The sequence below is a fragment of the Amblyomma maculatum genome, chromosome 2 (assembly GCF_055883805.1).
Source record: "Amblyomma maculatum isolate TAMU_Amacu chromosome 2, ASM5588380v1, whole genome shotgun sequence".
In the NCBI taxonomy this organism is placed as follows: domain Eukaryota; kingdom Metazoa; phylum Arthropoda; class Arachnida; order Ixodida; family Ixodidae; genus Amblyomma; species Amblyomma maculatum.
This window is the reverse complement of record NC_139345.1, coordinates 100,989,851-101,017,824: the sequence shown is the minus strand read 5'-3', so window position 1 is coordinate 101,017,824 and position 27,974 is coordinate 100,989,851. Positions and strand designations below refer to the sequence as shown.

General features: G+C 48.1%; 1 protein-coding gene across 3 annotated transcripts in view; it reads left to right on the top strand.

Moving 5' to 3' along the window:
* LOC146199414 (uncharacterized) overlaps positions 1-27,679 on the top strand; it is a 105,768-nt gene extending 78,089 nt beyond the window's left edge. For all 3 annotated transcript variants that reach the window (XM_084594885.1, XM_084594886.1, XM_084594887.1), the window contains exons 4-14: positions 7,017-7,158; positions 7,836-7,929; positions 9,067-9,186; positions 9,673-9,729; positions 10,128-10,262; positions 11,351-12,800; positions 14,790-15,018; positions 16,835-17,218; positions 22,368-22,644; positions 23,338-23,541; positions 25,079-27,679. In XM_084594885.1, the coding sequence (XP_084451011.1) occupies positions 7,017-7,158; positions 7,836-7,929; positions 9,067-9,186; positions 9,673-9,729; positions 10,128-10,262; positions 11,351-12,800; positions 14,790-15,018; positions 16,835-17,218; positions 22,368-22,644; positions 23,338-23,541; positions 25,079-25,354 (3,368 nt within the window). In that variant the 3' untranslated portion in view covers positions 25,355-27,679. The remainder of the gene's footprint in view (positions 1-7,016; positions 7,159-7,835; positions 7,930-9,066; positions 9,187-9,672; positions 9,730-10,127; positions 10,263-11,350; positions 12,801-14,789; positions 15,019-16,834; positions 17,219-22,367; positions 22,645-23,337; positions 23,542-25,078) is intronic.
* The last annotated feature ends 295 nt before the right edge of the window (positions 27,680-27,974 follow it).

Genomic DNA, 27,974 nt, shown 5'->3' with positions numbered 1-27,974 from the left:
TCATCCCAGGCCTCTGCGGCTTCCTCAACCGTCACTTCCTCTGCCTGCATGATCTCAAGAATATCCTTTTTTCTTTTCGCTGAGCCCAAATCGATGCCCAACTCATCACAAATTTGGAGAAGTTCTCTGACCTTGTAACTCTCCATCTTTACACCGGCCTCTTGTTGTTTGCCTTTTTAGAATAGTGTACTATACGTTCGCTATCTCGCTCCTAGCAAGAGATGCGCAAGCCTTTCTCACACTGATTCCCTTCTCAGCATCCCCTGGTTTTCAAAACACTTCCTGTAGGCTTGAAACACGCAAGGTTAACACAATGCTACGCTCAGCCTTTCTCTAAGCTACCCTGTGTGTTAGAGAAGTCTGGCGTTTGAGGGAAACTTCAGGTACTCACCGCGCCGAGGTGCCTGACGCCGGTCGATCCCGCAGCTGCCATCCAATGTTGTGCCAGTGGATCCTGCAACTGCCACCAATATTGTGCCGGTGGGGTTATCACACAGTAGCCCACCGTCAACAGGGTTGTGCCAAGGAGCTGGTAACGCAGCGCTCGTCACCCGTTTCGTGAACGAGGGCTGTCAGCTTCCTGGGCGGTAGCGATGAATCCGAGTCGGCGTTGGTGAGATGAAGAAAAGGCTTTATACACTATTTACATGTATTTACACAACAAGATCGGCTCTGGGGCCGAAAGCTAACATAGCCATACGCGACTGTTCTCGCGCAGCGACGGCCGGGGAGATTCCGCCGCGTCCGCACTGTCAGGGGGCGAACTGCTCCCGATGGACGCTCGTGACGAACTCACACACTCGGAGTCTCGAACGGAAGCACTTGAGACTCCGTTGCCGAGAACCGTTGACGCTCAAAATGGTCCAATCCGACGGCAGCACTTTCGCAGGGCCAATGGGAGAGCTTGCTGCGCTCTCGCTTCAAATATGCCGCGGGGCGAGAAGGGGTTCACCGTCAGGGCCACGGCGCGCCGTGCTGTCTGGACGTTCAGCGCATGTTAAAACACGTCGCTTCTGTCCCTTTGGTACGGCTCGCCTCCAGTGCATTGGTGCTTTGCAGAGAAGTATCCAAAGTTTGTGAAGGAGGCGTTCGCCGAAGAAGTTTGGCGTCCGGCTGAATTTCTAGGCGGCTTTGGCCAGGCACAACAGTCTGTCTGTCTGTCTGTCTGTCTGTCTGTCTGTCTGTCTGTCTGTCTGTCTGTCTGTCTGTCTGTCTGTCTGTCTGTCTGTCTGTCTGTCTGTCTGTCTGTCTGTCTGTCTGTCTGTCTGTCTGTCTGTCTGTCTGTCTGTCTGTCTGTCTGTCTGTCTGTCTGTCTGTCTGTCTGTCTGTCTGTCTGTCTGTCTGTCTGTCTGTCTGTCTGTCTGTCTGTCTGTCTGTCTGTCTGTCTGTCTGTCTGTCTGTCTGTCTGTCTGTCTGTCTGTCTGTCTGTCTGTCTGTCTGTCTGTCTGTCTGTCTGTCTGTCTGTCTGTCTGTCTGTCTGTCTGTCTGTCTGTCTGTCTGTCTGTCTGTCTGTCTGTCTGTCTGTCTGTCTGTCTGTCTGTCTGTCTGTCTGTCTGTCTGTCTGTCTGTCTGTCTGTCTGTCTGTCTGTCTGTCTGTCTGTCTGTCTGTCTGTCTGTCTGTCTGTCTGTCTGTCTGTCTGTCTGTCTGTCTGTCTGTCTGTCTGTCTGTCTGTCTGTCTGTCTGTCTGTCTGTCTGTCTGTCTGTCTGTCTGTCTGTCTGTCTGTCTGTCTGTCTGTCTGTCTGTCTGTCTGTCTGTCTGTCTGTCTGTCTGTCTGTCTGTCTGTCTGTCTGTCTGTCTGTCTGTCTGTCTGTCTGTCTGTCTGTCTGTCTGTCTGTCTGTCTGTCTGTCTGTCTGTCTGTCTGTCTGTCTGTCTGTCTGTCTGTCTGTCTGTCTGTCTGTCTGTCTGTCTGTCTGTCTGTCTGTCTGTCTGTCTGTCTGTCTGTCTGTCTGTCTGTCTGTCTGTCTGTCTGTCTGTCTGTCTGTCTGTCTGTCTGTCTGTCTGTCTGTCTGTCTGTCTGTCTGTCTGTCTGTCTGTCTGTCTGTCTGTCTGTCTGTCTGTCTGTCTGTCTGTCTGTCTGTCTGTCTGTCTGTCTGTCTGTCTGTCTGTCTGTCTGTCTGTCTGTCTGTCTGTCTGTCTGTCTGTCTGTCTGTCTGTCTGTCTGTCTGTCTGTCTGTCTGTCTGTCTGTCTGTCTGTCTGTGTATCTGTCTGTCTGTCTGTCTGTCTGTCTGTCTGTCTGTGTATCTGTCTGTCTGTGTATCTGTCTGTCTGTGTATCTGTCTGTGTCTGTATCTGTCTGTGTGTGTATCTGTCTGTGTCTGTGTATCTGTATGTCTGTATCTGTATGTCTGTGTCTGTATGTCTGTGTCTGTATGTCTGTATCTGTCTGTCTGTATCTGTCTGTCTGTCTGTCTGTATGTGTCTGTCTGTCTGTATGTGTCTGTCTGTCTGTGTCTGTCTGTCTGTGTCTGTCTGTCTGTGTCTGTATATGTCTGTCTGTATCTGTATGTCTGTGTCTGTCTGTCTGTATCTGTATGTCTGTGTCTGTCTGTCTGTATCTGTATGTCTGTGTCTGTCTGTCTGTATCTGTATGTCTGTGTCTGTCTGTCTGTATCTGTATGTCTGTGTCTGTCTGTCTGTATCTGTATGTCTGTCTGTATCTGTATGTTTGTATCTGTGTATCTGTCTGTATCTGTGTGTGTCTTTCTGTATCTGTGTGTGTCTTTCTGTATCTGTGTGTGTCTTTCTGTATCTGTGTGTCTGTATGTGTGTGTCTATGCTCATTGTGACGCAGCAGGGGGTGCTAAGAATTCCCGGCTCCGCTGGACAGGCCGCCATTGGAAACTGACCCTGGCAACGTTTAACGCTAGAACCCTAGCTAGTGAAGCTAGTTTAGCAGTGCTGTTAGAGGAACTAGAGGATATGAAATGGGATGTCATAGGGCTTAGTGAGGTTAGGAGGCCGAGTGAGGCATATACTGTACTGAAGGATGGGCATGTACTGTGTTATCGAGGTTTACCAGAGAGGCGACAACTAGGAGTAGGCTTCCTTGTCAATAAGTATATATAGCGGGTAATATAGATGGATTCTATAGTATTAATGAGAGGGTGGCAGTCATCGTAATTAGGCTTAATAAGCGGTATAAACTGAAGGTTGTACAGGCCTATGCACCTACATGTAGTTATGATGACCAGGCAGTTGAAAGCTTCTACGAAGATGTAGAATCGGCAATGCGAAAAGTAAAGACGCAGTATACTGTACTAATGGGCGACTTCAATGCCAAGGTAGGGAAAAAGCAGGCAGGAGACCAGGCAGTAGGTGACTATGGCATTGGTTCTAGGAATAGCAGGGTTGAATTACTAGTTGAGTTTGCAGAGCGCAATAACTTACGAATCATGAATACCTTCTTCAGCAAACGGAAGAACCGGAAATGGACATGGAAAAGTCCTAACGGGGGAGACTAAAAATGAAATTGACTTCATAATGTGTTCAACCCCTGCCATTGTGCAAGATGTAGAGGTAATCAGGAAAGTGCGATGCAGTGGCCACATGATGGTGAGGTCCCGAATTAGCCTAAATCTGAAGAAGGGACGCAACAGATTAGTAAGAAAGAAACCCATCAACGAATTAGCGGTGAGGGGGAGGGCAGAACAGTTCAGGATCTCGCTACAGAATAGATATTCAGCTCTAACCGAGGATGGCGACATTACCCTAAAAGCAATGAACAATAATTTCAGAGATATCATTACTGAGTGTGCGGTAGAAGTAGGCGGTAGGATAGTTAGAGAGGATACCGGTAAGCTCTCTAAGGAGACGAAAAATTTGATTAAGAAACGCCAGAGTATGAAAGCTTCCAATCCAACAGACCAGATCGAATTGGCCGAGATATCAAAGATAATCAATAAGCGCAAGGTGGCCGATATAAGGAAGTATAACATGGAGAAAATTAAGGATGCTGTAAAGAACGGGGGAAGCCTTAAAGCGGTAAAGAAGAAATTGGGCATAGGCAAAAACCAGATGTATACGATAAGGGACAAGGCGGGCAACGTCATCACAAATATGGACAAGGTAGTCAAAGTAGCCGAGGAGTTCTATACAGATCTCTACAGTAGCCAAAGTAGTCAGGACCGTAACGAGATTGGCGGCAGGGAAAAACAGTCAGACGTTCCACCAGTGACGAAGGACGAGGTCAAGAAAGCATTAGAAACTATGAAAAGGGGGAAATCGGCTGGAGAGGATCAGATAACTACAGATTTGCTAAAGGACGGGGGGAATATCGTGCTAGAAAAACTGGCCACCCTGTATACGCAGTGCCTGGTGTCATCGACGGTACCGGAACCATGGAAGAATGCAAACATTATCCTCATTCACAAGAAAGGGGACTCTAAGGACCTTAAAAATTACAGACCAATCAGCTTACTGTCTGTTACGTATAAGGTATTTACTAAGGTAATCATCACTAATAGAATCAGGACAACCTTAGACTGCAATCAAGCAAAGGATCAAGCAGGTTTTCGGAAACGGTACTCTACTATAGATCATATCCATACCATCAATCAGGTGATAGAAAAATGCTCGGAATATAACCAGCCCTTATACATAGCATTCATTGATTACGAAAAAGCACTTGACTCAGTTGAAACCTCGGCGGCGATGCAGGTATTGCGAAATCAGGGGGTAGACGAGCCGTACGTGAAAGTGCTGGAAGATATATATAGTGGCTGCACAGCAACCATAGTTCTGCATAAAGAAAGTAACAAAATTCTCATAAAGAAAGGTGTTAGGCAAGGAGACACGATCTCCCCAATACTATTCACAGCTTGCTTAGAGGAAGTATTCAGAGACTTGGAATGGGAACAGTTAGGGATAAGGGTAGATGGAAAATACCTCAGTAATCTGCGATTTGCTGATGACATTGCCTTGCTAAGCAACTCGGGGGATGAACTGCAAATAATGATTGATGACCTAGACAGGAAAAGTAGAAAGGTAGGCTTGAAAATCAATATGCAGAAGACTAAGGTAATCTTCAATAGCCTCGGGAAGGAACAGCGGTTTACATTAGGTAGCGAAGTACTGGAGGCGAATATATCTACTTAGGACAGGTTGTAACCGCAGATCCGGACCACGAAAAGGAAATAACAAGAAGAATACGATTGGGATGGAGCGTATTTGGCAAGCACTCGCAGATTATGACTAGCAGCTTACCGGTATCGCTCAAGAGGAAAGTATACAACAGTTGCATCTTGCCTGTACTCACCTATGGGGCTGAAACGTGGAGGCTAACCAAGAGAGTTCTACTTAGGTTGAGGACAACCCAGAGGGCTATGGAACGAAAAATGGTAGGGGTAACATTAAGAGATAGGAAGCGTGCAGAGTGGGTCAGAGAAATAACTCAAGTTACCGACATTCTAGTGGAAATTAAGAAGAAGAAATGGGCATGGGCAGGACATGTAGTGCGAAGAGAGGATAACCGATGGTCGCTGAGGGTAACAAACTGGATTCCAAGGGAAGGAAAGCGTAGCAGGGGACAGGAGAAAGTTAGGTGGGCGGATGAAGTTAAGAAGTTCGCAGGGGTCAAGTGGATGCAGCTAGCACCGAACCGAGTTAATTGGAGAAATATGGGAGAGGCCTTCGCCCTGCAGTGGGTATAGTCAGGCTGATGATGATGATGATACTCATTGTTTCAGACAATTTCGGGCATTGCGGCTGTGTCTGTATAAAAGGTGGTACCAGATGTCTGCCAATTAGTGTAGACAGATGTCAAATAGCAGTAGTGGTGCTCCGAACATCCTTGTTACAGCCTAGGTGGCCAAAAAAGTTAGTGCAGCGGTAGCAGGTAGGATTAACAGTGCTTCCTGATGACAGCAGTCGATATCCTAAGCCGCTTGTCCTTGGTATTAACGCGATAGCGTTAAACGCCCCATTCACCAGAAAATCCGGTGTCCGCGTTGTCGTCGTAGGCGTTGTGAGTGAAAAAATCAGTTGTGGTTTAACTCTGGTTAACCCTTGTTGAATTGCGAAAGCAACGGCGCAAGCTTCTTTTGCCTGCCACATTATTCCCCTATCACGCCCTATCAGTGTAAGGTGCTACATTATTGGGGACACTTAAGCTCACCCTTTAAGGGCATGACGCGAGAGCGTAAGGTACCAGCCCACATATAAATGAGAAGGGTTCAATGCTGCTGAACCGAATGTGGACCGAAATCATTAGCTGCCGGTGACCGAGCGTTCTTCTTCTTCTTCTTTTTCTTTTTCTTCTTTTCCTTCGCGGCTGTTCAAGGTCGAACGTGGCCCTTTCAAGGACGACGCGACGGGTCGAAACCTGCTGCAGTATTGCTATCGCAATAAAATCAGGAGCATGGCACTGTCATGTGGCAGCTAGCAGCTGACATGGTCGCGCACTGACTGGACGTATGGTTACCTGGCGTTACGCCAACTCGGGCCTTTCTTTCATTGGGAGGGTGATATCAGAGTCAGCCAGACTTCCAGGATCCTTGCTTTAACGTCACCCTTAGGCCACGCAGGCACTTTCATACGCTTAGTAAAAAGCGGGACTTTATATGTCAGGGGGTATATAGCCTACGCTGTTGCACCAGACCCTTAAAGGCGGAGCCTATGTGTCCCCAATAATTTTTGTTTCATTGCAAAAGACGATCTGGCGTTATCCTAAAGCCGACTGTTGATATTTCCTTTTATAAAAATAAAACCTATAGGCCCGGATATTGAGGTGTTTTGCATATTCACAGAGGACACTTGCGCATTGTGCGGTATCACACTCAAATTCACCGCTTTGTAGGAGAGTTGGAAATGACTTCGAAATTGAAATTTGTGTTCTTGGGCTACATAACTGATAGCGTAACAAACCGAAAGGTTTATTAGTATAGCGTTGAAATAGCGCGCAATATCTGTGACTCAACGGTGACCTATTCACAGTGTTAAAGAAAGGGTTAAATGGTTATCGTAGTTTCTTGTTCTTGACGGTATGCCGCTTCTATTTGTCCCATTACCTTCGCAGAGGGCATGTTCGCGCTGAGCCGGCCGTTCGTGGCGTCTCTGCTGGCCAACGCTTTCTTCTCGACGTTCCCCAAGCGCACTCCCCGCACGCACCCAACGCTGCTGGACTTCAACTGCTCCGAGCTGTTCCCCTACCTCGGAACGTGAGTGTGACGCTAGGAGTGACAAGTCAGCTGCACGGGCTTGAAATGGCTAGTTCGGCATATAAGCTGTGCTTCAGGGCTAATATTCGCAAGTAACGGAGCTTTGAGAGTAGTACTGCTGCAGCCCGCGCCGTCAGGCGCGCTCTTGGCCATGCAGGACTCGACGTGTACGTCACATTGCTCATTCGGGCTGGCGACTAAGTTTTCTTACATCCTGTTCAATATCATTCTGTATTGTTTCTCATTGTAAAGCAGTTTAGTTTGTCGTCGCTGGCGTACAGTTTGCGACGTTTTTTGAGGCTTCTTAGGGAGACATGTAGCGTATAGTACTGAAACGAGGATGTAGGCTAGCAAAAACACCTGAAGCGTATTTCTTGAATGAACCTCGTGTGTTTTCCTGCGAAATAATAACGGCTGCAGTATCGTTTCGCAGGATCAAATGGACGACAAAATACATCGCGCCCTTGTTTCTCAGTCGCCAGACTGAGCTTGAAGTATCACTTATTAAAGCAAATACGCGACGACATGGGCTGGCCTAGTGTGGACCGTTCACGCTGAAGCTGCTGCATGTTTCGCCTTGCTGACGCGTAACAATATTTGCTTCCTTTTCACGAACAGAGCGCGTAGCCAAGTGCTGTGAGCAGCAGTAAACAAGCGTCGTGCTTTTCCATTTCCAGGCCCTGCCACTGCGAGAAATTGCGGAGCCTATTCGCCTACTTCGACTGCACCTTCCAGGATGAACCGGAGGGCACCGTGTACTTCTGCAGGCAGGTTCGAAATGATTGCTCGAGATACAGGGCGCAGTCGGGCAGAGACGGATATGGGAAATGATGCAACGTGCCCTTTAATATTGATCGTCACACTGACTTCTCGCAAGAAGACGTTTTTCTTATAGTTTACTTTTCTAATGTGATTTGCGTTGATAGTGCGGTTTATTTTTGCGTGCGGCCTACTCGCGTTGTGTAGCTTACTGTTGTCGTGTAGCTTCCTCTTTCTGTGCGGCTTGCGTTGTGTGGCTATTCTTCGCATGGGGTTCCATTCTGTTGATTTTGTGCCTTTTCAAGCATAGAGTTCCTCACACTAACTAGAGGGAAAGCTGAGGGCGCTGCCCTTCAGCCACCATGGGCGCGCTAAGAATCATGGGCCGGTGTGCTACTTGTTGCGGGACAGTAGGTTTTTCTCGGGTACGTGGAGTGGCGTTACTGCAATGTTTCTTTTTCGTCATCATCATCATCTGAAGGTCCGTACATAGACCGCGAAAGCCATAGTAGCGAAGGCGCAAACGCAGACGTCGCCAATAAATGGTTTTTGTTTCCCGAAATGCCACTAAAAACTTCCTTAAGTGATTGCACAACCATAAATATTTTTATAACGTTTTTCTGTTTCAAATTTTGCCTATTAAGAGCGAAATATTGGTATTTGTGCTGCTCAAAACTAAGCCAATAGGAGAAAGAGCCATCGCTTATATTGGATAAATATCACACTGACATGCTGTTTCTCTCTCTTTTTGCAATTTATAGTCACAATATTCAATCTTAGGACATTATTTACGGTAGAACAACGTTTATCTTTGCATTAGTTTTGGCCAAAAGTTGTAGTTCTGCACTCGGTAGCTCTCTGGCCCATGATGCTTTGAGCGCCCATTGTGGCTGAACTGGCCGTCTGGAAACTCCATGTAAACTCCCATAGACGGCAGCACAGCTTTCCCTCTAGGTAAGAGTAAGAAACTCTGTTTTCAAGACTTTCTATGCATATAAAAACCCAATAGGCTCGACAGTGTGTCTCTGTTTCAGTGAACAGTATGCAAAGTCATGCTATAATAAAAGAGGACACTGTGTTGGCAAGCCAGAGGTAATAAATAAACGCTAATAAAATTAATAAAACGTAACTTCGTGGGTCGGCCCACAGGTGACTGCCGCCAAGAACCTAATGTCGCTACCCGAGTGGATGTGCAGCGACTGTCCCCTGTGCCCGCTCATGGTTCGCACCAGGGGGATCATCGAGGAGGCCGAACCCATCTTGCTCAAGGTATGGGCGCGCGCTTGGCAGTGACAGTGCTGCGGTAGTGTCGCGCTCTACTTGCCAGATGTGACGTCAAGGTGCTGGCGGGACAGGGATTTTATAATTTGGTTGAAAATTCGTCAATCCTGTGTCTCATAACCAAAAAGAGGCATTACAGGTAGCTGCTACCACTTCTGTCCTAAGAACTAGAGCATTGCTAGCCGAATAATTACTCATTTCTAAAATAATTCCACTGAGCAGTCCCCCCTCCCCCTCAACACTTTTAATAGATTTGATTTACACTCCCTCCCTCCCTTTTTATTTTCTGCAATGAAAAATTTCTTTTTGCCATCTTTTATTTTATATTGGTTTAAGCTCGTGGTGCTTTTTGCGGTGCGGGCTGGGCAACGTTATTTTTATTTCTTTTTTAATTGCCCACACTAACTTAATTACTATCGCTTCAAACTTATCCTGAAAAAGCCAAAGCATTGATTTTGTCATTCGCTTTTTCAGTGCTATCCCTCCGGGCCTAACGTCGGGAGTGAATTTCTCGGAAGCAATTGTACAGTGGTAAGTAAAATGTTTTTGTTTTTTTATATATCGCGCTGATGAGCTCATGACACCGCTGACGTTAATATGAAACTAGAAAGGTTTTTTGTTTTTTCTGAAGATAAACAAAACCCATTCATTACCTGTGTGAGTACGAACTCTGTCATCGTCAGGGTACGTCGGTATCCGCAATGTTTTTTTCGTAAACTACTCAGCGTTAATGCATTTACAGTATTGAGATAGGGTCTGTCTTCTACTATTTCGTCGCTTTAATCAAGTGAAACGTTTTAATTGCAAGGCTTTTTTTTTGTGTGTGCAGCCGATTGGCACTTTTTTCAACACCTTCCTCATACAGTTATCTATATAGGAGCGGAAGTGTCATTTGATTTCTGTGCCGGGTCACTTGTCTTCACATCCAGGAGTGCTCTGTATTTCTCAACTGCCCCGAAGTGCTGGCTGCGCTGCTCTTCGTCGAGCTGTTGGGCGACAATGAAGCTCTCACCGTAGATGGCCTGCTCCCACTCGACCCGAGGCCACAGGCCAGCGGTGAACCGGTACGAATAGGCTCCGGTGATTTATTAGGGAGTACACTGGGGTGAACACTATTGAGTGCTAATATGCTTAAGTATTTTAAATGTCTTTTAAGTATTGCCGGAGGCGTACGATTGGGAGTGGGCTTGGAAGTGCGTTCAGGAGCGTGCTACCTACGTAGTACACTACGGTCTACAGTTTCGTAGGAGGGAGATGCGCTGCAATGTGTGCGACTTCATGCTGAAAAATTAGCATGCAGATTCCCTGCAGGACAAGGTAGCCTGCTCTTACTTCTTGCGGACATGCGTATCTAATCAACAGCACAGAGTCATGTTGCTTCTTGGTGGACATATCGTACGTGGCGCTTGAAGTGGCATTAAGTGCAATAAAATCGAAGCTACCACGAAGGAAAAAGCAGAACTGCTTCAGGCTAATTACTGTGTATGTAAAACCTTGTTCACTGGGGGCGCGTCGAACCTCGTTGAGTATTTACATTAAGTGAGTTTGTTAGTATCTGAGAAACGACTAAAATAGAAAAAAATGCGATTTTGAAAACTTCTTCGCCCACTCACTGTATACAGCACAGCTGGCCCTATTTCAGTCAACAAAGCTGCGCCCGATGATTAAAGTTGAGGTGTTGCTGCGCAGGGAGCTTAGGCGGGATGGCCAGTGTATAAATCTGATTTTGTTTTTGTTTTTATTGGAGGATAATGTACAGTCTGCAAATATTTTTTGGCTGAGGGCAATCTAGGAACGCTGCAGATAATTGCCAGAAGGCTCAACTGCTGTAGATGGAGGTAAAGTGATCTGTTCAACACTTTTCTCGCAGTCCCCTTCCCCCTTGCTCTTTTCATGAACATATTTGCACATCCGCATTTCATGCCCATGCTGGCTGAGCTACTCGCATACGCGAAAATACGCATGATATAAAATAAAATAGTCAGTCTGTATTGGGCTGAATGCGACATCCGAGTGACCTCAGTCGCAATGGCTATGTTATCATATCTGTAATATTGTCTACGAGCTACGACGTACAGGCGATTCGCAATTTCAGGCTCGCGGACATTCCTCACAGCATAGGGTTTCTCCACGTTTCTCGCCGCCTTCGCAGGTTTTCGGACCATCCGAGTGCGCCGTATGCCTTCTGGACTTGAAGGACCATTCCTCTCACCCGATGGGACAGTTCGAGGACGCGTCCCTACTGCGCGAGCTGAACAAGTGCCTCGTGGTCTTCCGGCAGGCCCTCAGCCAGCGTCGGCCCTCGCCCGTGGGCCGGAGCTCCAGCTCTAGCGCTACGGGCCACGATCCCCCGTGCTTCCACTCGTTGTCTTCGTCTAAGACGTCTTCTTCGCGAAGCAGCGTCCACGCCACGGACTCTTCGCCTGACCAACGGCAGGTTATCGACGGCAAAGAGCACTTCGGGGACTGCAGGCCTCCTCCCCCGCAACGCTCGAGAACGAAAACCGTCACCGACACGAGCACCAAAGCCGACTTGCAGGGCCAGCCCACGCGTACGCCACAGCTGGAGAGCCAGGCCCCTACGATAGCCGCTCTCCTTGGAGCTCTGCGAAAGAATACAGCCCATGCCGTCAAACCTGAGGCACCACTACCGCCGCAACCAGTGAAACCTAGCACCCCTCGAAAGTGCTTTAGAGTACTAAGTTCACGGAGCCCAAGCCCGACAGGAAAGAAAGAAGATGACAGTCTTATGCAGAAAACTGAAACTGAAACTAATGCCAAAGTCTCGGACGTATTGACATCTCTAACGGGTCCCAATATCGCGAGACCCTTGGCGACGAAGCCGCCGCCACCTACCTCGAGAAGAAGTCTTAGGTCTCTGGGCGGCTCTGGCTCCAGAGGTTCCCTGGAGAAGAACCGAAGCCTGGAAAAGATCTTGAACAGCATCTCTTCCAGCCAGCTGTCCCCTTCTTCGTCATCATCAGCGCCGCTTCTTACGCAGGCCGTATTGTGCGCCCAGAGGCACCCTTCTCCTAGACCCGAGCGGCGAGGCAGTGGATCCCAGGGGGCCATGGTGTTCCGCCCGGTCAATCTGTCACCGCTGCTCACGCGCAAGTCGGCCTTTCGTCCTGCCGCCGAAATTCTTCTAGACCAGAGGAGGCAGAGCGACGGCCACCCTCCACCGATACCGCTGCCGCACTGCGAGTTCTCAGCTCTCAGTAATAAAACCACCAGCAAGGAAGGGCAGCAGGATAGCAAAGTGGCCCCATTGAAAGTCTTCACGTCGCCCCCAGTCTCCTCGCCTCGGGTCCAGCTGTCGCTGGAGTCTGCACCCGAAGACAACGTCTGCCGGAGGCAGGAGAGCGTCGAGCTCGAGTCGCCTGGTATCGAAAGGCCGCCGCTGGCACGGGACGTGTCCAAGGAGACGGAAGAGTGGGCCTTGGCGCAGCAGCAGCAGCCGTGGGCGGAGAGTGCACCTCCAGCACGGGGACACCGGAGGACTGCGTCCGGGTCGTCGACGACTCGCCTGCCGTTGCCGCGGCTACCATCGCAGAAATCGTGCGACGACGTATACCACACGGCAGACGAGAGCCTCGAAGACAGTGAGCTACCATTATTTACCCTTTTGCGCCATCAGTGCACGACAAGTTTTAATTCACACGGAAAAAAGGGGACGTATATGAGCCTTAAGACAAGATTGGATAAGTGATAGAGTGAACACTATAAAAGTGCATTATGTAAAGAATTAAAAGTTCCACCCGGAGCTTTTGCTTCGCATAGTCGAAGGGGACCAGCAGGCATCGTTGCGTTGCATGAGTTAGCTTGATTTATTATTGCGAGATGGCATGGGAAACATTATTTTCACTACTTTTCATAATTATGCGGTGAAGCAACAAGATAGGCAGTCATACTTGTGGTGCGCGTACACCTCAGGAGCGGAGGTCACTGACAGGAGTATGATTTATGCTGTCTCTCTGCCGGTAGAAAATCTTCCTGTGTCTCGTTAAAAACCATCGGAAATGTTTTCGCGGCCCTTCCTTGAGCCTGTCAAAGGCTGATTTTCAGGGATGATCACGTAGTTTTAACCCAATAGGCAAATCGCCGTTTTCGACTCGCGAAGCAAGTGGCGCCGAAGTGCTACAACGTTTTTCCGTTTTGAGGAAGATTTTAATTGCCCCAACAGGGAAAAGCGGCGACACATCGGGTCCCCACACAGGCTCAATTTTGCATGTCTCGTGGTGGTGGCGGTGGTCAGGGCACCGGCCAGACTGCCGATCCCGTAGCCCTATAAAACTGCCTTGCTAGCAACACGCATTGGAAAATTACATATTAAGCGATTCCTTCAACGAGGCTAGTCCTCGTGTGTAATCCGAATGGCTACATTTGTACGAAATCAAAATTGCGTTTCCTTTACGCTCTCATTCTAACGCGGCCATTCTAGCACAAACGTTGTCTGAGACTCATTTTCAAAAGCTGAAGACCTGCCCATTTGCACCGACGCCTCTCTTGTGGCGAGACCTTCGTCGCCTGGCGCACATAGGTATTGCTACGTCACTGATTGGCATCCGCCTCTGCTCTAAACACAACCTGCTTTTGTCTACGAGCGATGAGTTTCCTCCGCATCACCCGTAGCAAGTGGCATGGCAGCGGCTGCGCCATCCACGCGCGCTGGATTTTCGGTTTATGGATTTGTTTTCATGGCCGCCCACAGAAGATCTGAGCACCCTCTCTCAACAGCTTACGCTTCTGCTCTGCAGCCGCTTGCCTAGCGATTAAATGGTAGAGAGACAAAGGTATACAAGCGAAATAGCGAGGGCTTGTGCATTGGCCAGTCCCCAGGAGTTGGTAGCAGCCATTTTTATTAAGGATAACAACGTCACTGAGATTTGAGTTACTTAATACATTCCCAATGTTGTTCGGGCATCAATCCCCTTTCAGTATTAAATAGGGGAGGGGGACACGTAAGCTACGTCTTTAACGGTATAACGCGACAGCATTAACAGCTCCCGTCCGTGGCTTCCCTTGTGAATTCTCGTTGACGTATATGTACTTTGCTAGTCGTCTATCACTAATCATTTAATTGGTGACTGTTATCTAACGTATTAATTAGCGTACAGTCGTAGGCTACCACATTGTGTGAAAGACCACCCGACATAGGCTCAGAGCATCTCTTAATCCGTATGGACGAGCCTACGTGGTCGAGGGGTAGCATGTCCGACTATAGCAATGCGCTAGGGTCTTGGATGGCTGCATTTCAGTCTCACGCTCCTATCTGAAATAAGATGCCCGAGATGGTAGCCCCTGCTAAATTGATCATGTTAAGTGGTCACGTGACGTCGCACAGCCCGACGACCAATTAGTGCACGGCTATGTCAGCTGCCATCTACCTGCCAGAACCATGCCTGCGATTCTTCACTCGTAACGCCGACGCCAGATATCCTGAAGAGCAGGGTCATTACCACCATCGAGTTAACATGTACAGTCCTGAGCACAAGTGGTATGCAACACTTAATCGGGGAAGCTAACTACTGCACGGTACTGTCCATTGAGCGCATCGGATTAACCTTGCCAGCCTTTGGCGCTCTGCACAGGTCCCGATGGAGGCCATGTCGGCGTGCCTAGCGATGCCCGGCCTCGCAGCTTCAAGTCGCGCCGGGAGCGCTCGCAGCGCTCGCAGGCCAGCGGCGGCGGATCGAGTGCCTTCTCGTCGCTGTCGCAGCGCCTGAGCAGGGACGACTCGGCCAGTTCGGTGGGGTTCGTGCTCGACTACCGGAGCGACGATGAGGACTACCTCGCCTCCTCGCTCAGCAAGCACGAGAGGCGAGTGCACTGCGACGGGGGCTTTGACTTCAAAGAAGGGGACTGTGGAGCTAGTCGCGCTTAGTGCGGACATACTCTGCCAGCCAACTTTCGCTTATCATATTTATTCGAACAGGATCGTCATCGTCAGCACAACTCCTTTCTTTGCGTTAGAATTAAGGTATGCCATTTGTCCTTAAAACTAATCGTATCTTGTACAAGCTGAAGCCACGTATATACATTTACCCCCAGATACTTACGACGTCGTCCTCATGCCCCACTGTCATGCCTTAGCTGGGGTTTAGCTTTAGTTAAATCCGGTAGGTTGCGTAAGCAAAGTCGACGTAGCTTCTCTTTCTGTTCTTTCTTCTTCTTCTGCTTCTGCGGCGCGGCGTGGCTACCGACCGGGTTTACCCTACGGCTTGAAGAGGGGCCCCATCTGCGGTCGCTCTAAAGGTCAAACGTTGCTACCGACCGGGTTTACGCGACGGGCTGAAACCTGGCGTAGTATTGCTTACGCAGTGAAAGAGGACTTCCATTTATCTCTCTCTGCATCGCATGCCCTGCCAATTTAATTCCATTTGCTTGGTTTTGGCTAGGATGCCATTATCTCTTTCTTGTAACGTACTGTATGTGGCTCTTTCTGTTCGCCTTGTGTCTCTAAATGTGAAGTGTTTGTGAAAAATGTTGAGCCCAGGGGGTCTCCTTCTGAGAAACTTCGTGCGTTTTGTAATGCATTTCCAGCGTTTCAAATTTATGCCGAGATTTTTTGTCCTACCCTCTCCATGGGGAAGGACCTTCACTAATGCTAAATCAGAGCCACCGCACGGCTGAGAAACAAACCTACTGGGCTCTACACTTTTGGCAAAGGCTGTACATCCGCTGTCATCTTCTTTTCGCTGCACTTTCTTCATTGTAATTTCAAAGTTCTGTGTAATAACATATTCCGCACCTGAGAAAAAAAAACCGGCAATATCGGAGCACTGGGCTTTGCTTTCTTCGAAGAACACTTCTCGCACGCGGGAGCATGGTACGCTTGTCTGCGTGGAGGAGGCAGAAGCAAGCATACGTGGTACGCATATTAGTACAATGGAGTCCACCTCAGTGATGGTCAGGTGGTTTGAATATTCTCCTTAGAACCGCCGGCTACCCACGGGCGCAAGTTTTCCTTAACACCAGGTGCTCCGCTTCTATGAATGCTTTGGAAAACTGGATCCTAGACCCTGCCTCGTATACTCTAAAACATTTTAACATTTTGACCAAGCTGCCCTTGCGCTATGAGAAAATGGCTGTGGTTTGGCTCCTGTTAAGCATAGTGTGTCGCGAAAGCTTGTACGCACGGTTACACGTAGTAAACTAAAACTGATTGCTCGGCTAGTTGGTGTATAGTGAGTATCTTTTTGTTGCGCTATTAACCTTTCCTTTATGTGACACGTAGTGAAGCTCCTTACTGTCACAGCTTGTTTATCTTCTGTTTGTCTTCCACGCCTGTACAGCGATTAACCGAGATACTGTTGTGCTAGCTAAGACTGCAATGATCAAGCTCGACGCATCTGTCACGCACGTCACGCATGTCGCATCTGTAGCTACTGCGCGTGTGATACGCGCATAGCGAGGCTATGGAGTCAGCGGCGGCCGAGCGGCGCACTATAACGGCGCAGCGAGGCTGCGGAGTCGGCGGGGGCGCAACTCTGACGTCACGCGGCGCACATGTTTCTCGGCGCATGCGCAGTAGCGGCTCTTGCTCTGCACGGCGACGTTAATTTTACCTGGCGTGGTGTGGCATTGTGAAGCTCTCGCTTCAATAAAACCATACCGTCGCATTTTGCTTTCGCAGGTACGAAGACTTCCGGCGCCGCATCCGACGCCGGGGCCGGCGACTGGCACGCCGGCTCAGCCGCAGCTTGCGCGCCAGCTACTCGAGCGGCAGCAGCGACATGGACGACATCGACGAGGACCCCGAGCTGGGCTTCTCGCGCGCCCCTCTTCCCGTGGGCGCCGTGCGTGCCGCGAACTCGGAGCCCACGCTGCACGTGCTGCTTCCCACCAGGGGATCGGCGCGCGAGCTGCCGCCACTGTCCATCGCCTCTGAGCTGGTCATGACCTCCTCGCCTGGGCGCCGGCAGACGCTGGTGATGACCACGGGCCGGGGTCGGCCCAAAGCGTACTCCTTCGACGGCGTCAATCCAAACCTGCCGGTCCCCTTCAAGGCCAGGTTCAGGTGCGCTTTTCTCTCTCTTTCTCTCTCATTGGCCCCATACCGAGACCCAATCCCGTTCTCATCATCCTGACACATGTCGACTGCGGGCCGACAGAGAGAGAGAGTAAACTTTGATTGTTTAACGGAATAGCCTGGGTGGTTTCCTCAGTCCAGGATACCGTTGTCCTGGGCTGTCTCCCGGGCCCTGGCTCTCCCATTAAGCCAAAAAGGAGAAGAGAGAAGGGGAAATGGAGAAAACTACCGCAGCTATATTTACCTCCTGCTGGAACATTCGCAACTGCAGGTACATCTCACCACCTAGCAGTCGACACGAGAAACCACCGATTCAGGCCACGGCCAGTCTTGAGGAGAGCGTGCATGTCAATAATCGCTCGCTCACAGCACGCAAATAATTGATTGGTTCGCAGGAAAGGAAAGGCGCAGTAGCTGTCGCACTTGCTCCCTGGACACTTGAACCGCGCCGTAAGGGAAGGTGGGAGTGAAAGCGGGAAAAGAGAAAGGGGTGCCGTAGTGGAAGCCTCCGGAGTAATTTCCACCACCTGGGCATACTAACATCGCACTGCACATGGACACCACCGACGCCACTTCGTTTCGCCTCCATCGAAATGCACCCGCCGGCGGTCGGGGTCGAACCCGGGGACTCCGGCACAGTAGTCCGACGACCACTGCACCACTGCGGCGGGGGCACGCAAATAGCGCCGACGCCGATTTTCCGGAGAACGGAACCTCTAACGCTATAGGGCTAAAATCGTGTCACATCTTTTCATCGGTACCGATATATATATATATATATATATATATATATATATATATATATATATATATATATATATATATATATATATATATATATATATATATATATATATATAGACTCGCAGATTATGACTAGCAGCTTACCGGTATCGCTCAAGAGGAAAGTATACAACAGTTGCATCTTGCCTGTACTAACCTATGGGGCTGAAACGTGGAGGCTAACCAAGAGAGTTCTACTTAAGTTGAGGACAACCCAGAGGGCTATGGAACGAAAAATGGTAGGGGTAACATTAAGAGATAGGAAGCGTGCAGAGTGGGTCAGAGAAATAACTCAAGTTACCGACATTCTAGTGGAAATTAAGAAGAAGAAATGGACATGGGGAGGACATGTAGTGCGAAGAGAGGATAACCGATGGTCGCTGAGGGTAACAAACTGGATTCCAAGGGAAGAAAAGCATAGCAGGGGGCGGCAGAAAGTTAGGTGGGCGGATGAGATTAAGAAGTTCGCAGGGGTCAAGTGGATGCAGCTAGCACAGAACCGGGTTAAGTGGAGAAATATGGGAGAGGCCTTCGCCCTGCAGTGCAACGTTTATAGAAGTATATCTATAAACGTTGCTGCAGTGGGTATAATCAGGCTGATGATGATGATATATCGCACAGCACACGGACGCTACTCCGTTTCGCCTCCATTGAAACGCAACCGCCGAGGCCAGGATTCGATCCCACTTCCTTGGGAACTGTAGTCGAGCGCCCTAACCACTGCGCCACAGCGGGGCTATATATATATATATATATATATATATATATATATATATATATATATATATATATATATATATATATATGGTATAAGTAAATAGACGTACTTGGTTGCTAGAGGTTCTACACAAGTGAAAAAAGCTTCATATTGATTCCAGTTGTATTTGGAGTCGACGTTTCAGCAGGAGCCCTACCTTTCTCAAGAAGGCAGAGCTCCTGCCGAAACGTCGACCCCAAATGAAACTGGAATCAGTATGAAGCTTCTTTTCACTTATATATATACGTAAAACGTCAGATGAGTTCTGAAATCGATGAATTAGCAAAAAAGCTAGTGTGACATTCGTGCAAATACAGTGATTTGCGGTGTAATGAATTCTTGTTCCTCACCCAGTAAATTAGTAATGTAATAGATTTCTTTGGGTCATTAATTTAGCAAAAGAGTAATTTCCTCGAGAAATTGCTTTCGAAAAAAACAAAACAAAAACCGCACTGCTCATTGTGTCCGTAAAGCTTCGTTCTCTTGTATTTCGCATAGGTCGCCGTGTACAAAAGCAGGAACGACGCGCGAAAAGTCTGGGCCCCATTAATGGGTCGGCATGTAAAGCATGATGGGTAAAAGCGTGCGCCTGTAAATAATTGTATGTGTCCGTTGGCATCAATTCCCGTTATTATTATATGGTCCTCGTCCGAGGGATGTGAAAGATTCCACATATGGTTAGCATCTACCGAGAAATAATGTGCAATGCTTTGCTCTGGCCGCCAAAGGGACAGCGGGCGCATTTTGAAGAGTTCAATATGAGTGAGGAGCGCACACAGAGGAGTTATTTCAGCCAAGGGCACAGCATTGTCGAGCCACGCTCTTTGCTACGAGGCGCTTATAGGGACAGTCTGAATGTATACGGCTCTAAAGGTGGATTTATATTTCAGAAGTAATAAATAACCTTTTTCGAAGCAAGCAGCTGCGGGCAGCAAATATCTGGGTTCGCCGCTTGTTCCTGTTTTTAGTGCAGAAAAAAATGACGACTTTTGGGCCTTAATTGCTTTTTTGTTTAAAATTCTGCTCGTCTTTTTTTATATAATGACCGAGCTGAGGCGAGTTACGGGCAGAAATAAAGGAAAGAGGAGTGTTGGTGGGGACAGAGTTTGATGAGAACGCTAAAGAATGCTCGCATCGCGCTTTGAGCGGGAATGTAGTGTTTCGTTAACTCTATTTTTTTTTTCCAGATCTTAATTGAGGTCATACAACTTGATCGACGTAAAGCACAGCAATGCTGGCCAAGCATTTCTCGATTTTATGAAACTGACCAATGTGTGCAACACCACATCATCGAGTTACGTCGACACCAGAGCGCTACTATGAACGAAAATATTGCTGAAGCACCCATAATTGGTGAAGGCGACAAAATTTTTCAGTCGTCTACAGTGCAACGAATACATTCACCGTCTGATAAAGAGCGACCTCAGTGATTTTATAATTATTTAGTGGTAGTTCACGTTAAAGCTATTCACCACTGTATTACCTTTATATAGTGGAAGAAATTCATTGACGGGGTCGCTGTGAGTATTCGAGCCAAATTTAAATGTTTTGTGCGGTGCTGATAACTCACAAATAATTTTTAAAAATAGCTCCTGGTGACCGCTTGCAACCGGTTAGGCTGGCACGCTGCCCCCGCGCATACCTCCCATATGACGCAAACCACACATGGGATGTCATCGATGCTTGCTACGTGCGCCCACTCATATTGGACGCTCCCAAGGTTTGGTTTGAGGGGTTTAACGTCCCAAAGCGACTCAGGCTATGAGAGACGCCGTAGTGGAGGACTCCAGAAATTTCGAACACATGGGGTTTTTTAACGTGCACTGACATTGCACAGCACACGGGCGCCTTGCTTTTCGCCTCCATCGAAAAGCAGCCGCCGAGGCCAAGTGACGCGGGCAAAACCGAGCGTGGTGGGGCGCCATCACGGCTTGTTTCTTCATTTTTGTCTTCTTCGCCTGCATGCGTGGAGTTGGGGGAGGGAGGACCGTGATTTTCTATCGGCGATATCTTCGATGTTAGTGATGCTAGCTTTAAAATGTTTGATTTGAAGATAGGACTGATAGGACACCTATTGCTCGCATGCTTTTTTCAAGTTTTAGTGAATAGGTTTTCGTGGCGAAGGAAAGAGAGAAACGCGAGCGCCTGTAAAGAAGGCATTGCTATGGTCGCGCACATGGTCCGAGGACGGTCCAGTTCCAAGGCAACGACGGCTCGGGTTTCGTTGGCCCGCGCGTCGTCGTCGGCGCAGGCAAGGGGGACGTTCGTTAACGAGGGACTGCTAATGCATGGCTGGAGGCAAGATGTTGTTGTGGCTGTAGGAAGAAGGAAAAGAAAATGCACTGGCCTGCCACTGGCTCTGTAGCTGAGCCACCTCCGCTGCCTCGTGCGGACAGAAGAGAGAAAGTAGAGAAGGAAAGAAAAAGGAGAGGGAGAGGAAGACGCGCGCCGCAACAGCCGTCGTCCACCACCTAAGTGGCGGCGGGTGCAATGACGGCCTACAACTTTTAAAGGAGTGAGAATCCCGACAAAGGAAGTCGTCTGACCTTTGCTAAAGTTTTATTGAGACGCCATTCGCTTTAACGAAGGCATGATTGCATGATATAGCTTTTTAACCTAGCCACTTCGTATATCAGTTTGTTGCGAGGCTATTTTTCTCCTTTTTTTTCCGGGGTTGTCACTTCGGCATCTTTCCTGGTCGTTTTGCTTCCGCTGTGGAATTTGTCTCTGCCGCCTAGGCAACCTGGACCACTATAGTTGGTTTGGTTTGGTTTGTGTGGTTTAACGTCCTAAAGCGACTCAGGCTATGAGAGACGCCGTAGTGCAGGACTCCGGAAATTTCGGCCACCTGAGGTTTGTTAGCGTGCACTGACATCGCACAGCACACGGGCGCCTTGCTTTTCGCCTCCATCGAAAAGCGGCCGCCGAGGCCGGGATTCGTTCCTGGCCCACTAGTGCAGGCTCAGCAAATCTGGAGCGGTAAGACCTCAGCCCTCCCTTCTCTGGTCGCTTTATTTGTTGTTGTTTTTTTCACCTTGTGGAAATTTCCGTTTTTATACGCTCGGATTTGTTTGGGGCTGTTTTAATTGACTACTATAGACACGTCCACAGTAAATGGCGGTAGTGCGCTCAGATGTAGAGCGTGCTGCACATGGGATCTTGCAGAGTAGCATAGCTGCGTATTATCTAATATGCAGGCGTCTAACCTTTTTTCTTTTTTCGTAAAACGTCCCTCTTCATCTTTCTGATGTCGGTATATATTCAACCCCGTGCAACTGAAGGCATGGAAGTTGCCGGAACGCAGAGCCTCCTGTGATACTCTCGCCTCCAAACTCAAGGAAAGTAAGGAAACGGGATCAAAAGGCAGTTCGTACATCTGAGTCCGGGAAAGAAGGTATATACCTGGGTGAGGAGGGAGCGGGAAGAAACGGGAGATGACAACGTTGATTTGGGGTTAAGAACAAGGAAACTGCATAAGCAGCTGCGCAGTTATACAGCTCCTGGTGGTGGCATTTTGTCGCGGCAAAAAAAAAAAAAAAGTAGCACTGTTCCCGAGCGCCGGACGTTAGCCCTGACGTGTTAGCGTTCTGCTTCCAGGTGCAGGAAGACCTCCGAGGAAGGGAGCCACGGGAACTCCTGCTCCCTGGGTCTGACGCGCCAGGACACGGAGTTCATCAAGGCGCACTCGTTTCGGCCGGTGTCGCCCGACCTGACTTCCTCGGGCGGCGGCACCTCGGAGGACGACGGTGTCGAGAGTGCACCGGACGAAGAGCCGCGCGAGGCGCAGGACTTCGACACGGCCAGCGGAGGTAGCGCGGAGAGAAAGCGCGAGAGCTTCGTCTCCGTCGATGAGGAGCCTCCACAACAGGACTCGGTAGGCGTCGTTTGCTCGCCATTGCGGGCGTTGAAGCCCCCGTAGCACTCGTCGGAGATCGATCTCGTGCTTTGCGCATGCGCAACGGTATAGTGCCTTCACGTTCGGTTGTCGCCCTCAGGCTCATCTGCTCGAAACTATCACTGAACAAAACCTAAAAAAAGAACAACATAAATGGATTGCTTTATTTTTTTTTTATCCATTGGCAAAAGTATTCTCGTATTCTCGCGCATGCGCAGAAAAAAATGTCGCGCTCCGGCGAATGTCTGGTATGAACCTCCGAGGCATTGAAGCCAGGTTTGTCATCGACACAGCGTGACTTCAAGCGCAGCGTGGTGAGCGAAAAATACATAAAACAAGTAAGGAAAACATTCGTAGAGCTATAACTTACCAGTTTAGCGCATCAATCAGCGTTAGCTGATTTGGCGTTTCTTTTTCTTGCTATCGAAAGGTGTACATAGGTTGAAGGCTCCGGGAGCGTGGCGGCATGTTTTGGTCTCTATCCCTGCTCTTTCCTACATCAGGGATGTAGACAAGCACAAAAAGTCGTTAGCGACTGCGGCACGGCACGGTTGCCCATGCGGATGCGGCCACGCGTTCAAATTTCGGCTGATGCCAGTTGTCACATTAACGGTTGGGGTCGCCAACTCGATTACGGCCTGCCGTATGTAGCCGTGCTCGTCACTGACGCAGGAAGCCTTCCGTTCGGCGCCTTCTTTCCCGATGCGAGCGTCGGCGTCTGGCGTACGTCCCGTGGCCACGTGTCGGTGGGCACGCGACTGCCCCGATCCATCGGGTGACGCCCAACTCGAGGCCATCGTCCAGTGGATCGCGGCCAGTGTTGCCGGAGTACCCGGCCTCGTGGTCTACACTGGCGGCGAGCCCAGCCTCGAACAGGTAAGCAAACCGGTCAAGTTATGGGTTCTATTGTCCGATATAGATATAACTCGATAAAAAAGCGGCAGAGCAATAGCATCGACCGATTTTTCACGACGCCGCGGTTAATTCGATGAAACCATATTGAACCTCTCTTTTAATATGCCGCACCTTGCGTTGTTCCGTTATAGTATGTAGGTCCAAGGGGATTGTCCATGATATCTGAGAGTCGGCCGGGTATTTTTGGGGCAAAAGCTGCGTTTTCGTTGGGCTGTATCCGATTGGCTAGCCGAAAATACTGGATTAGCCTTAATTGCTTGTGGTTCTGTAGTGGAGCTAGAAGTGCACAGTTAGGACTGCTAGACGGTGCAGCTTGAGTGAGGAATCAGAGCTCTTTTGAAGCTGTTCTTCGCGATAGTATATAGTTATCTAGACGGCTGTCTGCATCTGCTGCTACGCTGTGTGGGCTATCTCTTTATTGTTTGCTGCTGTGCGCCAAGCTCAAGCGCTGTAGTAGTCATAGCCCAAAGTCCACGCGGTATTCCAGTGTCCAGGAAACACCCAGTTAAGGAGAATGCTCCGTGGAGCATTCGCGCTCGGCGAGGAGGCATCGCTCAATTGAGCATTCCATAAAATATTACTCCGTAATTATGCTTGACGCGCGCCCTTTTTTGTTTTCTAACTAGAATTCCACTTGGCGTATAATGCCCAAAAGTAATTACTGATTTCAATAGAGACATAACTGATAAATTTGCCTTTTTGTGTCAAGTTATAGCTCCCTTTCATATTGAGTGAAAAATTTCGAAAATGTCTGGAAAATGGGACTTCGAGATAGAAAAAAAAAAAAGAAAGAAAAATCGCCAACGACGAACTCAGCTACGGCGGATGAAATTTATAGTAGAAAATTGTCTAATTTTTTAATTAACTAAACCTCACAAATAACTTATAATTAACTCAGTTGGGTGGTTAGTGATCATAGGGAGTGCGAAGCCGTCGAAAAGAAAATGGCACATCAGTTTTTGAAACGAAGAAAAACTCGTTTCATGAAATTCTGAAACGCGAGGCAATCTGCGCTTTTCAACAATGTTAGTTCTTACTACTTACATTTGCAGGTTTATCGTCCGTTTATTCGTCGCTCTCGGATTGCGTCTTTCCTTTTCTCGACTGGCCTTATATATTCCGTTTGAAATGGGTGTGCATGTCGCCACTTACAGTAATAATTGGTGGCGAAATTGCGGTCCACTCGTTTGAGATACAGGGTTTTGAGTGGTGTCGCACAAATCGGCATCATTTGTTTCCGCGCTCACGGTGAACGAACAACATTTAAGGGACTTCGCAATTCCGGGAATGTCGCTAGACATACTGTGCCCGTGGAAACACAAAGCATGAATGTCCGGTCATGTCGGAAACGCGAGTCTGTGTCGTCTTTGCTCGTGTGTGTTTCCTTCTTTTTTTGTCCTTGTCTTCTTTGCGCTACGTTTTCCTAAAATGCGAATGCACCAACTCGCCCAATTTAGCATTCTTGTGTCGTCTTCACACTCTCATCCGATACTTGCAGCTGTCTCAGGTGAGCTTCAAGGTGGAAGAGCGACACTGGACGGTGGGTGACTTGGCCTGCGAGACGCTGCGCTTCTGCCGGAACCGAGTGGCTCTTCACGAGGGTCGCAACAGGGCCACTGTGCACCCGGGCACCACGCTGTTCTCCCAGCTCTTAGGACAAGCCGCGCCTCTGTCTGCGACAAGTCCGGTGTCTGTGCGAAAGTGCGGCGCGGCTGCTCCAGCCGACTGCGGCGCTGGCAGGTGTACCTTCCAGAGCCACGACTCGCTCGAGTGACCAATGAATGGATGAGCGAAAACGACAGATCAACCAGCGTGATACTATCGCACCGATGAGCCTGGTCTTTCTTGTGAAGCATAAAACGGTGGTAATTATTACGCAACAGTCGTGTACTAGCTACGTGCCAGCTGGAATAAGGACACTTTTTTAAGGGTGTTGAACTAGGTCTATTACATGCATCTCAAAGCAGCTTTCTTGTTATGGCAAAGAATCTATTTGAAAGGCTTTCATATTTTTGTTAGACCTTGCAGCAGCTTATTTGAGAGAGCTAAACTGAGGACTACTCTCTGCTATGGTAGGTACTCACACTCGTCACCCTGCAGCAGCTTATTTCAGGGAGCTATACTGAGGACTACTCTCTTCTGTGGTAGGTACTCACACTTGCTACTATATTAAATTAAAAAAAGAGTCTTTCTGCGATGAATTGCTGTAAACTAAGCTCCGCAACAGATCCTGAGCATTCCTTGCTCAAAGCAAAGAAATTTGTAATATGTACGAGTGCAGCCTCAGTGCAGTCGGGACATCATGTACAAAGTAACGCGCTGCTCTCGCAGCAGTTCCTTTGTACCTTAAATATATTTTATACAGTTTTTAAATACTATAACTTCTGGTGCTTCTTTTTAACTACTGTCGTATCTGTCTCAGCTCTTTGAAGCAAACTCGCCTGCAAATGCACTGCTATTTCGGCATTGTACATCTTGAGCGACCTGAATAGTTTTAGTCATTTGCTGATTAAGCATATGAAACTAGATGGTTCTTGTACAGATTGGACACACAGTATGTTTCTTCTGAGGAAGATGTCAGTCATATACCAATTATGTATAGAATCATTCATACAGGCTCTTAAACTATATAGAGGTTCAAGAGCTGAGAAGAATGTTAAACTTGCATGAATTCTGACGGACTGCCATAGGATTCGCGATGTAGCTCTCATGTGTTATAAGACATTGTTGAGGTAGCGTTTTTTCTGAAATGTCAGCATAAGCAGATCACAAACTGTGGCATGCAAAATAGTTTCAGCTTTGAGAGTTTTACAGTAGCAAATATCTAGGCTATGACATTTTGTTCAGGGCCAGAAATAAAGTGGAGCTTAGCGAGGCTTATGGGTCCTGGAAAAATGTGCTGTAAAAAAATGGCAAGTGCTTTGGTTTTAATGTAGTAGAGATATATGGACCTTGCGAACAGGCTTAATGCTCGAGCCAGCTTTAAAAGTTTCATGTTTATCAGTATTTGAATAAGCAAGGTCTTTTCAGGTATTATCGCACTTGCTATTTTTCAGATGTTATCAACTTATATGACACCATGTCTAGTCGCATCTTCGGCCACCTAGAGAAACTTAGTGGCCTTACACTGAACTTAATTTTTCTTTAAGTATATAGCTGATTCACAAGGTATCTCATTAGAAGTATTTTACATTGATTTTACAGTGTTAATTACTGTTCTGTCAGCGCCCCTACAAGGAGGCGTTGCTGAGTCAGATTTTCTTTTGCCATTTTTTTTATGTACTGCTTAACCATCATTACAAACATGTGCCAAATGACATTGAACGTCACCTCGATGTTTGTCATTCCACTCTGGTCAGCTCGATTCTGCCAAGAAAACAGCTTGGCTACTGATGTCACCACAGTATGGCTCTGCATTTGGTGTTGTCTATCCAGAAACAGCATACCTAATCAGAATATGAAGAGGATAATGTTCCTGCTCCCTGAATCATTCTGCAGTATACCTCTGAAATGATATGCATAAATTGCTACTATCATATGAGGAAGTTAGTTTTGTTACATTACCGGCTAGGCGTATTTGTAATATGTGCAATCGCTATCGTCATTAATAGTTTAATTATTTTATAGTTCTGGGAACCTGAATGGTCTTTGGGGAGAACTTGGACTTGCCCAACCTCCATGTACACGCACAAAAGAAACATCTGGAAACTACTGCTCAATTTATTTAGTCACCTCTCTGTTCCCACATCCTTCAGAATAACGGCAAAAAAAAAAAAGTAATGAAATTGGCTACCACTCCCTTGTGCCCGGATAGGTTCCATTCGTGATATCATAAGACTGTGTGAGGCCTTGGGCTGAATGTTTTGGAAACGAGTGAGTGCCTTATGCTTCCCAGCCTAAGAAATCTGTACATAAAAATAGCATGTAGCTGGGACTTGTCATTACGTGGTAATGACCTTCGAATGGCTCATTCTGTGGCTTTACGAAATGTTTGCCTTTCTTTTTTGTTTTGTGCAGCTGTTATCTGCACTGTGTTTATGCCCCGCGAAACGATCAAGTGTCATAATTTACTTTCTGAATGGCGAATAAAATTGTATAAGAATTATTCTAGTATCCATGTTCTGTATTTGGCGCAAGCTCCACAGCTTAGGCAAGCGGCGCGCAAGCAGATCACGTGACTCCTCTTGCTGGAGAATCATAAGGCGCTGGAAAGATTTGCCTCATTTCAAAACACACAATTCGCGTTACCCTGCCTATTTTCCCCTGGTAAACGGTTCCTACATTATATATTAGACCAGTAGATCTACTCTCCGGGCTGTAACTAATTCGCCGGGTGTCGATGAATTACCTTGAACTCTTCACTATGGCCCACCTCGCCGTCTTCTTCAGCCTGT